Source organism: Macrobrachium nipponense, chromosome 36 (assembly GCF_015104395.2).
Source record: "Macrobrachium nipponense isolate FS-2020 chromosome 36, ASM1510439v2, whole genome shotgun sequence".
Classification (NCBI taxonomy): domain Eukaryota; kingdom Metazoa; phylum Arthropoda; class Malacostraca; order Decapoda; family Palaemonidae; genus Macrobrachium; species Macrobrachium nipponense.
The window spans coordinates 56306404-56321769 of NC_087220.1; the positions used below are offsets into that span (position 1 = coordinate 56306404).

At 39.0% G+C, this 15366-nt stretch overlaps 1 protein-coding gene and 1 long non-coding RNA gene across 5 annotated transcripts in view; one reads left to right on the forward strand and one right to left on the reverse strand.

The window, feature by feature from the left end:
* Window positions 1–15366, forward strand: part of LOC135203690 (uncharacterized) — a 336388-nt gene that overhangs the window by 315242 nt on the left and 5780 nt on the right. The window lies entirely within an intron of this gene.
* Window positions 5992–15366, reverse strand: part of LOC135203684 (transient receptor potential cation channel subfamily A member 1 homolog) — a 117277-nt gene continuing 107902 nt past the window's right edge. The window contains 4 exon segments of the mRNA XM_064233583.1: window positions 5992–8859; window positions 10423–10584; window positions 11602–11748; window positions 12018–12131. Of these exon segments, the coding sequence (XP_064089653.1) occupies window positions 8665–8859; window positions 10423–10584; window positions 11602–11748; window positions 12018–12131 (618 nt within the window). The 3' untranslated portion in view covers window positions 5992–8664.

Sequence of the window (15366 nt, forward strand, 5' to 3'; positions counted from 1 at the left end):
CAGCCGATTTGGAGCCATCTGTAAAAAACATGTTTCCCATGATGTTGAGCAGCATGATTTAAAAACTCACTTTTCATTACCCTACTAGGTAAGGTATTTTTCCCCTCCTGCCGTAAAACATACTTTAACAGGTGGATTACACCAAGGGGGAGACTTGGGATATCCCATCCTCTGCTATCTGTGCTGTTAACAAGCCTACTTCTCTAGCAATCATTTTTCAGCTGTACTTCCAAAGGCTTGGGCACTATGGATCTGTTAGGAGCCCGATCTAAAGGCGCCCATAACATATTTATAGTTAGGATTGTTTCTCACCGCAAGGGACCTAGCTAAATACCTCAAACTCAACTCCTCTCTGCGAATGGAAAGGGGAGGTATGCCAGAATCCACATAGAGACTGTCAATGGGAGATGTTCTGTAAGCACCTGTGCAGATGCGAAGCCCAGCATTGTGAACAATATCAAGTTTTCCAAGTAAAGTCTTTGCAGCTGACCCATATATTTGGCATGCATAGTCTAACTTGCTCAGACACAAAAGATGTATAAATTTCTAAGCAAAGTTGTTCTATCAGCACCCCAATCATAATGCGATACAACTTTCAGAATGTTCAGTGACTTCTTAACCCTGATAGATAGGTCATTTATATGGGGACCAAATGTCATTTTCTTGTCGAAAATGACTCCAAGAAACTTGATATTATCCTCATAAGGCAAATACAATCATTTAAGAAAAGGGTGGGGATCTCTTCCCTTTTACGAGTACGAGTAAAGCGAATGGCTTTGGTCTTCTGAGGTGAAAACATGAATCCACGAGAATTTGCCCATGCGGATGCAGCATTTATTGCAATTTGAAGATTTTGGCATGCTTGTAGTGCAGATGATCCACTACAGTAAATTGCAAAGTCATCGACAAATAGTGATCCTTGTATGCCAGGAGGTATGTGACTCATGAGACTATTAATAGCAACAGCAAATAAGGTCACACTCAATACGCTGCCTTGGGGGACACCTTCTTCTTGCATGTAGGATGAAGATAGTTCTGACCCTACTCTCACTTTAATTGAGCGGTTTGATAAAAATTCTTCAATAAAAGAGAACATATGTCCTCCTATACCCCACGAGGCCAAAATTGCTTTAAAATACCACCCCTCCAGGTCGTGTCATATGCTTTTTCGAGGTCAAAAAAGACACCCACCACCTGGTTTTGGTTAGAAAAGGCATTTGAAATTTCCCTTGATAACATCAGCAAAGGGTCTAGAGTACTTCGGTTCTTCCTAAAACCAAACTGCCTGTTAGATAAAAGATTTTTGATTCTAGATACCACACAAGTCTGTTGTTGATCATTCTCTCAAATAATTTGCATATGCAACTGGTCAAGGATAATGGGCCTATAACTAGATGGCAGTTCTGGGTCTTTACCAGACTTGTGGCCTGGAATTACAATTGATGTATGCCAGGAATCAGGAGATGTATGGGAAGCCCATAGTCCATTAAAGGTTTCTAATAAAAATTCCTTGGTATCCACTGGAAGATGTGATATCATTTCATACCGGATGACATCCTCACCTGGGGCAGTTAAAGAAGAGCTAGAGATAGCATTTTGCATCTCCTCCATACTAAAAGGCAGGTTAAAAGCTTCAGTATTTGAAGAAGCAGGAGGAACAACAGATGTTGATGCTCTAATTTGTTGAAAAATGCTGGGGAATAGTTTGTCAGCACTTGATACATGGGCAAAGTGCTTTGCAAGAACCTCTGCTACATCTTTGGGGTCAGATATATATCTATTATTTTCCCTTAATATTGGTAGAGGCTTAGGGACGAATTTGCCTTGAAGTTTTCTAATCTTGTCCCATATTTCCTTTGAAGGAGTTTTGTATTAATATTAGATATATATTTCTTCCAAGATGCTCTCTTTGCTTTTTTTTTTAAAAAGTTCTTTTTTGTTTGGCACAGGCTCTGAGGTACGCTATTCTATCTGCTACATAGTTTGTTCTCAAGTATCTTCTGAAGCAAGTTCGGGTCACGTTTCTTGCGTTGGCACATTCTTTACTCCACCAAGGAACTACAGGGCGATGAGGTAAAACCGCATGTTTTAGGTATAAACTGCTAGCATTATCATCAATATATTTTCAAGATGTTGATAGGCATGCACTGGAGATGTAAATTCATCATAATCTTTATCAGTGTGTGAACACTTTTCATAAGCTGCCCAGTCTGCCTCGTCTATCTTCCATTTTGGTGGACACTGAGAAGGAAGATTATGGACATATTTTAACATTATTGGCCAATGGTCACTGCCATGTAGGTGGTTCATTGACTGACCACCAAAGGTAGTCCAATCGAATGGATGAGGAACAGATTGACAAATCATGGCTGATGTAGAGTTTGTGGAATACATCATACCTAGTTGGAGAACCATCATTCATTAGTATTACATCATTGTTGTCGATTAATTCTTCAACAAGATTACCCCATCTATCGCATACATTTCCACCCCATAAAGTATGCTTTGCATTAAAATCACCCATCAAAATAAAAGGGGCAGGAAGCTGATTGATCAGGTCTTGGAGGTCAGAAAGGCTAAGCCTTCTTGGATTCCCAGCATGATCTAAGAGGAAAAGTTCTAAAGATGGTTCAATATATAGCGAGCTAGAAAGTAATTTTTTTTTCCGAGATAGAGTTCTAACTGCACATGCCTGTAGTGGTGTATTGAGTGGGATTGTTTCAAATTTTACAGATTTGTGAATAATAAAACCTGTACCACCTTGAGCTCTTTGCACCTTGCAAAGGAGGGGATCTTACAAAATGATAATTGAGTCCAGGATTAAATGGTTTGTCACTGATCTTGGTTTCCTGTAGACAAATTATCTTCGTGTCCAAAGTCCCTGGTTAAAGTTTTTATTTGCTCAATGCTAGTACTTAGACCTCTGCAATTCCTGGATAATAGACATTATCTTTTGTTATTATTTTTCTTTGTCTCATTTGTCTTTTGGGACTTTTCAGAATGAAGCCATGTAAGGCCTGGAGATGGAAGGCTTTACTAGGCCACCGCTCTTCTTTTCTTTCTTTCTGTGATCTTTATACAGTCAACCCTTATGGGATCATGAGCAGTAGGGCACTTACCTGATTTGGATGAAGGTGGAGAGAGGATGGGGACCTTTTCCTCTTTGGAAGATCTTGTTTTCTAATCTCCATCAAATCAGGTAGAGATTCTGCCTGAGACAATACATTTGAGGTGGTGGAAGCCACATTGGCTTCCTTGGAGGATTGTGCTAGAACTTCAACAGTTTCGAGCACTTCTTGGCCCAGAAGGCTGGGCTACTACCTCTAGGAGAGGTGCTCCTATCAGTGACACTACTTTGGTGTGGTGGAAACCATCTTGACCTCTCTGGAGGTTTGTGCTCTGGCTTTTATAAGCTGAGCACTTGACCCAGATGGCTGGGCTACTACCACTAAGGGAGATGCACCTGACGGGCCAGGTTGCTAACACTGGTCCCCCTGTGGTAGTAAGGGGATAGTTTGGATTATAATCTTTGGTGGCATCTTAACCGCTTGAGCAAAATTAAGTTGTCGATCGAGTAAATGCTTTGCATAACCTACACTAATATGTTCAGCATTTGCTTTCAAGATGGCAGCTTCTTCTTTCTTGTATTCTCTACAAATTTTATCATTTGATTTATGATGATCTTTACAGTTTGCACAGGTTGTATCTCTGTTGCATTGGCCATGTTCTAACGAAGAACAGTTAATACAGATCTTCGTATTATTGCAGTACCGGGAGGTGACCGTACTTGAAACAATTAAAGCATTGTAAAGGCCTAGGTTTATATTCTCGAACACGTACTTTTTCATTCTCAATAATTTATATGATCTGGTATGACAGGGGTTTCAAATGTTAAAACTACCATGCTTGTTTGAGGGATCTTACTTACTTTCCAAAACATTATCAGGGCACATGTCCAGAATTTCTGGTTCTGAAAATTCATATAGATCTTTATCAAAAACTACTCCTCTACCATAGCTGAAGCTCATATGTGGTTTAATATCCTTAATAGGATCAATTTCTGCAATCTTCATGCCACAACAAAGCATGTGAGCTTGAGTATCTGATTTTGCATTAATCAAAACAGATTGCTTACCGTATCTACTAATATCCTTACTTTTTAATTAAACCAACTTTTGTTTTTTTTGTATAAATTTACTCATCTTATAATAGTTATAATTTTCTATCTTCCCAGTTGCAATTATCCATGTTTGGGGGCTTGGGGGTTCTTACTTCTGGAAGTCCATGCTCTATTTCTTTTCCAACCATTCTTCTGGTTTATATACCTCTAGGTGTCTTGGTGCTTTATCACATAGAGCCCCAGAATCAAACAATTGTCAATTCTTATGCTCTCTAAATTTTTATTTGCTTCTAAAGCAATCTCAAAACTTGAAAATGATACCCAAGCTTCCCAAAATCCTTTACTACCATTAAGCTCCATTAAAATTTCTTTGATTGCCCCAAATCTACAGAAGGCTTCATGAATTATGTCATAGCTACAACCAATTGGTATGTTTTTTAAGTGGAGAATTTTCAGAGTTTTTTTTTGTTGTATCTGGTAATGAGCCAGAACCAGAGAGTAAAGTATTACTGTTACTACTAGAATTATTTTCCACCGGTGCCGATAAATTGTCTTTAACAACATTGGTCAGAGAAGTATTGTTGGAGGAATCCTTTTTATTGCCGAGGTTGTCAACAGAGCTTTCCTTATTTAAACAAGCCGAAGTCGTCTCTAGTGTCATGGGGTCACATTTTCCGAGGGGGACTGGAGTTCCAAAGAGTCATATTCCCATTTTCGTTTTTTTTTTTTTCTTTTTTTTTTTTTTGAAATTACAGAGAAACCAACTGCAAGCCATGGTAAAAACTGGGCCTCCTCTCAAAGACTTCCCCCTCACCAAAGACACACAGCAGAGATCAATTCCCATATGTCCACTCCCTACCCTACCCGAAGGGATGGCTCTAACATAACATGATTGGCTCAAGTGTAACGCAGAAACCCGCTTGATAGGACCGAGGGCATAGCTAGTAGCAATCATCCCCACTCATGTTATTTTAGAGGGCAATCCGGATAAATTGCCGAGAGTCCTACCGTGGAGACTATACCTCCCCGGATTCCGTAGGCAAGTCCCCACATGTAGTCCCGCCCTAATATATTGATGTGGAATCACATCAATATCCTCAAGGTCTAAACATAATCGAGCGGCGGACCAAACCGCTATAGTCCGCCATTTGGATCAAGGTAAAGCCTAAGTTCAGAGGCCCAGCTCCTTCCCAACCTACACGAGGGTTTTAGTGAAGAGGAGGAGGACAGCTAGGGGGAGTAACAGAGCGAAAGAAAGTAAGAGATTGGAAGATGATCAAGTAAGAGAAAAATTGAGACATTTAGATTCAAACTAGGAGATAATTCTCCCAGTTCGAAAGCCCTCTTCCCAGCTACGCATTTTCAACCATAGGTTGGAAATGCGTAACTCCGTCAAGGCAGTCTCAATCAAGAGGGTCTAAGAAAGGCTGTCCTTCATTCTTGCTAATTGATTATATTATTAGTATTAGTATTCTTGCTCAATAGATGGAACTCTAAGGCCCCGTCCACACGGTCGAGCTTTGTCCGATGTGACGTCAGAAGCGGAGAAACGGCGAGAAAAGTCAGAACCCTGCTGCGGTTTCTCCGCTTCTGACGTCACATCCAACAAAGTTCGTCGAGCAAAGACCACTTTTCCTTCAGTAGATGTGTCAAAGTCGTCAATTTAATATCTATAACAAGGCAATTTAGAATTGAGGACTGGGACTAGCTAAATTCATTTTATTTTAAGAGTTTTCTGGCATTCAGTGAATGATCATATGCCAGGCATTATGCCCATTTTGCAATCCTGTGCTGCAACCCAAAAAATCTTTCAACCGTAGTCTATAAATGTAAAAATATGGTTTAAAAATTTTAGGATATAATACACTAGGAAAATCCAAGATTTTATTTTATAATAAATACAATATCAAATGGTAGGTATGAAAGTATTTCAAATATTTTCATACATGTACTTTAATATATATCAAAATATAAGAACTTGAAGTCATGCTTACACAAACAAATATTTGGCACATTTTATAAGGTTAGATACAGAGAAGGTATAATTTGTGTATCATGCTCTGGTAAAAGAGAACTTTGCTATACTGTTTAGCCTAGTTCACTAATTTAACAGCAGAAATATTTAAAATTTTTGTCCTTTACGGTTGAACAGCTGCTTTTTTCAAATTCAGCTTGAGTATTGTAACATTTTTTCATCATGTTTACAGTACAGAGTCATTCCATCACCTGCCTTTTATTCAAAACTATTGCACTAGTTAAGATATAAAAAGGCTGTTCTTGTAGTCAACCGATAATAAGCTAATATGATAAAATATGTATTAGCTTATAGGTGGAATTTTATGTCTAACATTTCCCCTGAAATTTATTCAAAGATTAAGTCACCAGTAATTTTTACATAAGATTAAGACACCAGTATTTTTTACATAAGATTAAGACACCAGTATTTTTACAAGAATCTTATGTCAGATGGTTCATAAACATTTGGTTGTTTGCAGAATTATTATATAGTATTGATAAACTTGGCATAAGTTAGTAACATGCCCAGACCTGTAGTTGTATACAAGTTACCCAACAGTGAATCATCACTATTTATAAATTTATATAATAATAGTAACAACAGCAACAAAATCATCATCATTGTCTCATATGATACGGGAAGTAAGGGGCCTCTGTGAAATTCCACTACTTGTGTCTTTATCTTTCACAAATCTCTACCCATCTCTAGCCTTTCACTCATAGTCCTCATCCAATCAGCTCAGGGTCTTCCAACAGTTCTGGTGCCCTCTGGAGTTCAGCTGACAGTATCAGTTACTCTTACTTGAAGAGGTGCTAAGTACATGTATAGGCCATATCCATTTCTCATAGCTTTTTGCAAGCTCCTGTTTAGTCGCACAAACAGGAGGAAAGACCTTTTGCGTCATGGATACATTAATGCCATGTCTTTTTCTAGATGGCATTCACTATAAAAGCTTGGACCTCATCAAGAGATGGAGGTGATCACTTTCTTGATAATGAAGTTATTTCTATATAACTCCTTAACCATCTTACCAGGGCTAACGTCAAAGAACTAGACCAGGCATCATCATTAGATGTACAAGTCCTTGGACTGTTCTCATTAGAACTTGCTTTTTTGAAGACTCTAAAACCTGTTCAGCATCTCATCAAAGATACTAAATGGCTGGCATCAGGCTGCATACATGCTGGATTGGCTATGAAGCAGGTAGACTTGGCAATATTAAGCATCCTCTTTTATAACTAAAGCTCCTAAAGTGCGACTTTCTCCAGTTTCAATTTTAATAAAGAGGCTTGTTAAAGCCAATTGTCTGAACGCTTCAGTATATAATTGCCTTCCAACCTGTTCTGCCTTATTTTTATGGCATTTCAGAGTTCTCCTAACATAAGAGTTTACTTACTGTATATCTCACTCTGGCTCATAGTCATATCAATCTTGCATGTTTGTGCCAGATTATATAGGGGGTTACAGGAGTCCTGTTTCACTCCTACATTAAATTTGTATGGTACAACACTGTAATTTGTATTGAACCTAGGTACTACACATACCAGTTATCATAATCCCACCCCAACCCTCTCCAATCCCCACATGTAATCCCTAATAGCAAAGAAGTGTTTCATGATAGTGTGCGAGTGGGAGGTTCCTCAACCCACCCACCTACAGCCTGTTACTAAGTCATGACAACCTATTACAGCTTGCACTGACGAGTACCATACCTAGGAAAAAGTACATATTATATTAAAAATTTGTTATATTTCCTACCATTACTTAAGCTAAGAATAAATATGCTATTGCACAAAGGCCATTATCAGAGTTTAATGTATACTTACAAAATATTGATCATCTGACCATAAGCATATATAATATTTAGTTGTTTTTTAAGACATTATTCCTGAGATTTACCCTAGCTCTGGTGTACTTGGTAAACACTGTATAAAAAAGGGACAGACCAGAGCTGATCTGATTTGTAAGCCATGCAACACAAATTCCTTTTTGAGATATACTTACAGTATCTAATATAACAGGAACACCACCTCCAGAGATTCATTTGGAAATTATAAAATCAATTATTGTTTGCCAGCTCTGTTTATAAGACTGTGGTCAAATTAAAATCAAATGAAATTTGTCATAACTGTTCAAGTTTTAAGCAAATTGAATTTTTTTAATATTCAGTAAACCTGACAATTGCAAAGGTAAAGAAGAATTCACAGATTGGAGAATGTTTTTGACAGTAACACAAAACTTTGTTTTGAGTTAGCCCCACAACAATAACATTTTAAGTACAAAGTGGGTTTGGAAGTAGATTCCCTACATCCATACCCTGTGTGTGCTATGTTTTGCATTACTTTATGGAAACTCAACTTCTGAGTGGCCTATTACTGAACTTTTTTTTTTATAAAAACTATTATCATGGCAAAATGCTAAACTGCTACCTAACATACTGTCTTAAAAGTACAAAATAAAAAAATCAAGTGTATAAAAAATACAAGCATATTAAATGCATGCCTCTACCATATGCAATTCATTAAAATTATGATTTTTCAAGTGACCATATATATTTTGACAAATCAGGGTTACTTTGGTCCTTCCCATTTCCGTCATCTTTGGCACTCAAGTTCATAAGCGCAATGAGAAGAGCATGATGTCGTTGATTTTGGGCTTTAAGATCTTCCACTACTGACAGGACTTGAGTTAGGTCTCGCCTCATTGCTTCATGTTCATTCAGCTGAAATAAGATTATAAAAATTAGTTCAATATAGACATACACAATCGTATGGTATAAAAATATTAACAGTGTATATGATGAATTATGTTTTTATGAAAAACAACCACCCACAAGAGATATTTAAATATATGCAGTTGCTAGTGTTTGCAGCAGCACTGTTATTTTAGATATATGGTAGTAGTTGATATGATCAAACCTAGGTCAAGCTGAAAAAAGAACATAAAGGAATTCTCAAAATTAGTGGCACCATGTGCTTATTTTTCATTCTTTCTTTCCATTTTACATACATTCCAAATGTACATTCTAATACTGGGAAGGACAGTTTCATACTTGATTTTGTAATTTGTGACTTATGTGGAATGATAAAAAATTTTCACTTAACCAACTGTACACCAGAAACAAAGGGCAGACAGTAAAACAATCAGTTCTAAAGGAATACATTTTGAATTACAAGAAACTTTATGCAAGCTAAAATAGAAGTATATTAAAAATTCTGAGTACATGCGCAGCAGTATATTTTCAAGGCAGTAAAGAACTTGTAAAAGAAGCTGCATTATTTGTAGCTAGCTGCTTTTAAAAGCTGTCCAATAATATGTTACAGAACAGGAAAATTAAGAAAATATATTTTGTCACTGAAAAATATCTGGGGAAATTCTAAAAAGTAATTATATATACCTAGTAGCACTATATTATACTACATTACTATACAATCTACAGTTCTGATTCAGATGCACCATCATGACCCACAATGCGATATCTGCAGGGGATTTGCTACTACGTAGTATCTACAGCATTGGCTACTATCGTCTTGCATGTGGGTCTTACTACTATGAAAGGTCTGCCTAATTTGCTCTGTACATTTTTATGCAATACCAGTGATCTGCTCTCTTAAGTAACTGTTAGATATGTTTACAAGACATTTGACTTAAACTTCACTCTACATAGAATTCTATTAAAGTTTAGATTCCTATCACTACTGTAAATTTCCTAAATACATGCTGTCACTACGAAGGAATAAACATAACTAACAAAAATAAAAAATAAAAAGGAGAAAAACCTGCAAATGGGTATAATTGCAAGTAGCAAAACCACCAGGGAGAATAATGAATGGCAACTATTAAGCAAAGGGACAAGCATCAATGTTAGGGGCAGGCATAACTGTTATGGCATCAAACGTTAAGGATAACTCACCACATGGGTTGACAAATATTCCTTTATACCCACTTCAAACTTCAGAAATGGGCAAACAAAAAAGTTCACACATTATTATACACCAAACTCAAAATACAAAGCAAGTGACTCAAAATATTACCAGTAGTCAATTTTAGGTTCATGTCTCACCAAATTTCAAAATATTACATGTTACAGTATTACTGTATCTGTAGCATCTTTAGCATGGGTAGTTCTTGAACAAGCATAATATAAGTAAAAATAAATAAAACTTCACACACAACTTGTGGAGTTGACATGTTAGTACTGATCAGAAGAATGTACTACTGTATTTTCTTGTAACCAGTAGCAACAAACATTAAATGTCAGCATAAGTGAAAACTGACAACTCACCTCTTCTCCATTCTCCAAAAACTCAAATCCTTTAATAAGTTTAAAATCGCCAAAGTACCGCGAGACAAAACCATGTCTAGCATTTGGATGCACGTGTTTCCTGCCCACCATGTACATCCTTCTTAAGGTTTCGGGGATCAACACCTCTACGTCAAACACCATCTGAAATTTGTAGTCCACTTGTAAGATCTTGTAAAAATATTCTGCTTATATGTGGAAGCTCATGTATCAAAAGTTACTGCGCAGATACACATCCTTAATTAACAATTTGCTTTTCACTTACCAATACTGTTAAAAATTAAATAAACAGCTAACACAGAACTTTTTACCTGTAATGTAGTGTCTAGTTCACACACAAGCAAAATAATATCTCGCAGAATATACTCATCACCACTCATAAGACACCACCAAAGTATTGTCCTTCAAAATAATAATAGTAAGGACTGGTACTATAGCAGTCAAGTCATACTCACTGTAATAAAACTACACAAAATTTAGACTATTATGGTTGTGACTAATTAATCCTGGTCACTACATAGCAGATTGGGTACAGAATTAAAAACTAAAAATATAACAGAAGAGCTGTGGAAAGCACCATCAAGCAATGAAACTAGAAGTCATCAATAACTGCAAAAGCAAACTAAAAATATATAAATAATCCTTCAAACAGTGTGAATAGGTTTTCCTCTATACTATAATGTAGATGGCAGGGAAGACAATACCAAAAGCTCTTTCAGCAGTTGATTAGTAAGGGCACACTGTGGGCAGTAACCTTTCAATAGGGAAAGAGGCATTTACAGATATAGAACATACAGTACAAAGTATAATTGGTTTGTGTTCATAATCCTGGTTAATACATTTTTTTTTACTTAGGTGTGCAACATTATTTGTCATTTTAGCATACTCTTTGACTTCAGTTAACTTCAGCAGTACTATTTTGTAAACTTCTGTGGGGTAATGTAACTAAACTTTTAATTGTAAGCTGGATAATGGTAACCTAAACACTGAGTATCATATTTAAACTAAAAACTGGGTATATCATTTTAAACTAATCGGTACCATTACTGATAACTGGAACTATCATCAAGCATTTTCTAAATGCGCCTCTATTCTTACTACCATTATTAGTTATTTATATACCTCTCATTAGCTATGGTCTCAAAAATCTGGTGTGTTTACCTGAGTCTGCATGGCAAGTTTCTTGAGAACAGCTTGATCTTGTACAGCCTTAATATCATCTACTGCAAGACCCACCAGTAAGTTCATAATAAGGATTGACATCAGTATCATGAAGGCTATGAAAATTATATATGTTATGTCTGGATACTGAAAAAGAAATTTTCAATTACTATTACAACCCAATGGTGACCATTAAAATATCCTTAAGACCACTTATTCTGTTTTATCATTTTCTTTAGAAATGAAAAAAGCCTATAGTCTCAAAATGTCACTACAATGATATTATGGTCATAATTAGGAAATCTCACTTTAATAATTAATGCTATGGCCATAAGGTAAAGATATGAACTATATAATACCACAATGCATATACAAAAAATTCAGTACAGTGATACAAATAGAAATGTAAGCCTTACCAGCAGTGACCCTTCATTAAAAATAGCATCATATTCAAACTCTCCAATCATCATAACAGAAGTCTTGACCAGTGACTTTGCAGGGGTTTCAAATGGTGTTTGATTATTCAGAACCTGTTGAAAATTGTATAAATTGTATGAAAGCATAACATGGTGTTTTCCATTTATTTCACAGATATTTAAAATTTTGTGAATGTAACTCATATCTCAATATATACATAACTAAGTTAAGAACTCACTTTGCTTCTAAATTACCCACATATAAAAGTCAATTTGCTTTCAATATTTGTATTATGGAAGTGAATAAAAAACAATGCTGACATTTTCAACTTGCATATGCATGTTAATGAAGTTGGATATTTTTTCCCCACCATGTCATTTTCCATGGATTTTCTTTTCATAACTTTGTACAATCATGTAATTAGAAATTAATGCAGAGTGCATAATAAAAGGTTAACAAGTATGTATTACATTCTGTGTTCAAGCCATATCTAGTTAGACATTTTGAAATTAAGCGTAAATTTCTGGGCTCAGCTCGTGTCGGCCTATGAAAGGATCCTTAATATCATTCTTTCTAGGTAAAATTAATCTAAAATTACCAGAGAAAACAAAATTAAGAAAATGTCAGTAAAACTGACTCGCTCACTCTTTAAAAGAAGTGTCGGTATGAGAATAGGGGCGAGTGGGATCACTACCACGAGACATTCACCATTTAGACCTTCCAATCAAAATCCCCACTAGAGAGAGCTGATACCAACTGGCCATGCGGCCGTATACTACTACTACTAGGGACGCCACGGACAGCAGCGCCCCTAGCGGTCATCCTTAATTATTAGCGGTAAGCGTTGTACGCATTTTTTGCTCGTGTGCTAATTTTCTTTGATTTACCTCCTTCTCCATCATGGAACGTGCTGCCATCGCATCGGCTAAGTTAAGTGCCTCATAAGTAGTATTTTACCGTATTTTAGTCTTCCAGGGACCAGTATTTTCCTTCTAATAGGTCATATACGGTTTCCCGGTCGACTCGTGGCGGCGCCATGCTGCCTCATGTTAAGAATTCCCGGTCTTCCATACTGGGAATTCTCTTATACTTATGGGCTTACTATATCACGTTCATCGTTTTTTACATCGCCTTTTTAGCTAGGTTAGCCCATTTACAATTCTCTTAGTTTGGTATTTAGGGCTATTCTGTGTTTCTGGCCCAGCATCTTGCTCTTCATCGGCTATCGCTGGCTCCGAGTAGGCTTCTGTTCCTCGGAACAGTTTGCCTCCTCCTGGGCTTCTTTTTCTTTTACTAAAAGTGTCTTTTCCATCTTTACGATGTAATTTTAGTTCTATTTAGGGTGTTAGGCTAGCCTAGGTGCATGTCCCATGTATTGGTACAGCCTGGTTCACGTGGCCCTTCCACGGTTGTGTTTGCTATCGCGGCTTAGGCCACTTGCGGTCACGTGTTCCATCGCACCTTACCCTTCCCCTTCCCTCCCTACCAGGTATAGGGAGGGGTCTGGGGGACCCCTTGGTTGCCATGACAACCTCAGTAGCCTTCCTCCCTCCTTCTCTGAGGAGGCCAGGGGTTCTTCCCAGCTGGGGTATAGGGCGACCACTTGTTTCGGGTACCGGGTCACCGAGCGGGTAGTTGTTAGGACGGGGAGGAGTAGGCCACCCCCCCCCCTCTCTCTCTCCCGCCGCGTTACGCCGGGAACCCCCCCCCAGTTGCTCAGTCCCACCTTTCCCCCACTATAACGAACGGAGCCTTCCGCCGCAGCCGGGGCACCTTTGGTTATAGTTCGCTGGCTCCGCCAGCGGGCGGGGTGGTCACTACTAGTGGTCTATTGCTTGCCTACTATATCCTTCCCTTTTTTCCCCGCTACCGGAAGAGAGCTTGCTTCTTACCCGGGCACTCTTCTAGTAGACGGGGGGAAAAGTTTGATATTTATTTCATTATTTTTAAGGATATACCCTAATTTTACGATGAATTTCTAGAATTATAATTGTATGTATACCATCTCCGTCGTTTTCCGTCGTGGTTTCATATTTCACCACCACATCTGGTTGGATTTTTTTCTCTTGTCTCCGGCGTAGCCTTGGACAAACTCCAACCATCTTGTTACCACACGTATTATGGCGGGGCTCTGGTTTAATCTAACTTTCTCGCTCCGGCATGCAGCGGAGCAATTGTTAGGCTGTAAGTGTTTCTCCCGATACTTATGTATCTTTCCACTTACAGGCTACCAACTGTCAGGTCCTAGGGTGCAATGCGACTTTGTACGACCCCTGCGCCCACGATGAGTGCAGATCTCACGCCCCGTGTGCCACGACTCACAACGACATGATCGTCTGGCACCCGGAAGCCTGCGCCATCTGTTACGACCTTGTCAGTCAGCTGGTGGGGGGGGTAAGTCGATTGTAGACTTCTTTATCGTGTTACTAACAACACTTAGTCATAAGCTTGTTAACCCCGCCTCCGCCACTAGAAGCTTCATTTCGCCTTCTCTTTCAGGCTGCCGGTGTGAGGGAAGTCGCCCTAGCAACCCTGAAGGCTTGGGTGGGCGCTTCGGGAAGAACGCCGCCAAGGGCCAGCCATACATCTTGGACAAGAAGCTGGCCGTTCAGATCTTACCCAGCGGCAAGTCAACAGGATATGTTGACCCCATCTCTGCAGCCCCTCTCATCGCCTCCATCCAGCAAGAGATGCAGCAGTCGTTCGGGGCCGTGGCCACGCAGGAGACGGTCCCAGACGTCGCAACCTTGGACCTTAATATTGAGCCTATGGCGGTAGGTGCGGAGGATTTGTTGGTTGAGGTAGGTGTGTCGGGTGCCCAAGGTCTTTCCTTGGGCGCTCCTGGATCTTCTCCTGTCCCTTCTTCTACGGCCGTTCTTTCCAAGGCTTTTTGGGATCTGAGATCCCTGCCCGCTCTCCCGCTCTCTCTGTACCCCCAAAGGTGAAGGGACAGAGAGAACCGAAGACCCTTGTTAAGACGACTTCTAAAAAGTCGGTCGGCGTCTTCTTCAGCTAAGAAGTCTTCGACTTCCTATGCTGACGCGGTGAAGGCTAAGCCGAGCTCTTCCTATTCAAAGAGCTCTAGAAGCAAGGCTTCTAAGGAGAAGGCTCGCGCTCCTGCTGAGCCAATGCCTTCTCCGGCCTCCACCGCATCCACTCCGGCAACGCCGGTTGGAGTAGCGGGACCTAGCACCTTTGATCCCACTGCTTTCTCAGCAGTGGTGATGCAACAGGTAGGAGAGATGGTAGGCTCACAGGTCTCCGCCCTCGGAACCAAGTTCGAACAGATGTTCGCACAACTGTCGAGCACTTTGACTCAGTCGGGCCAGTCCATCCAAGATCTCTCTA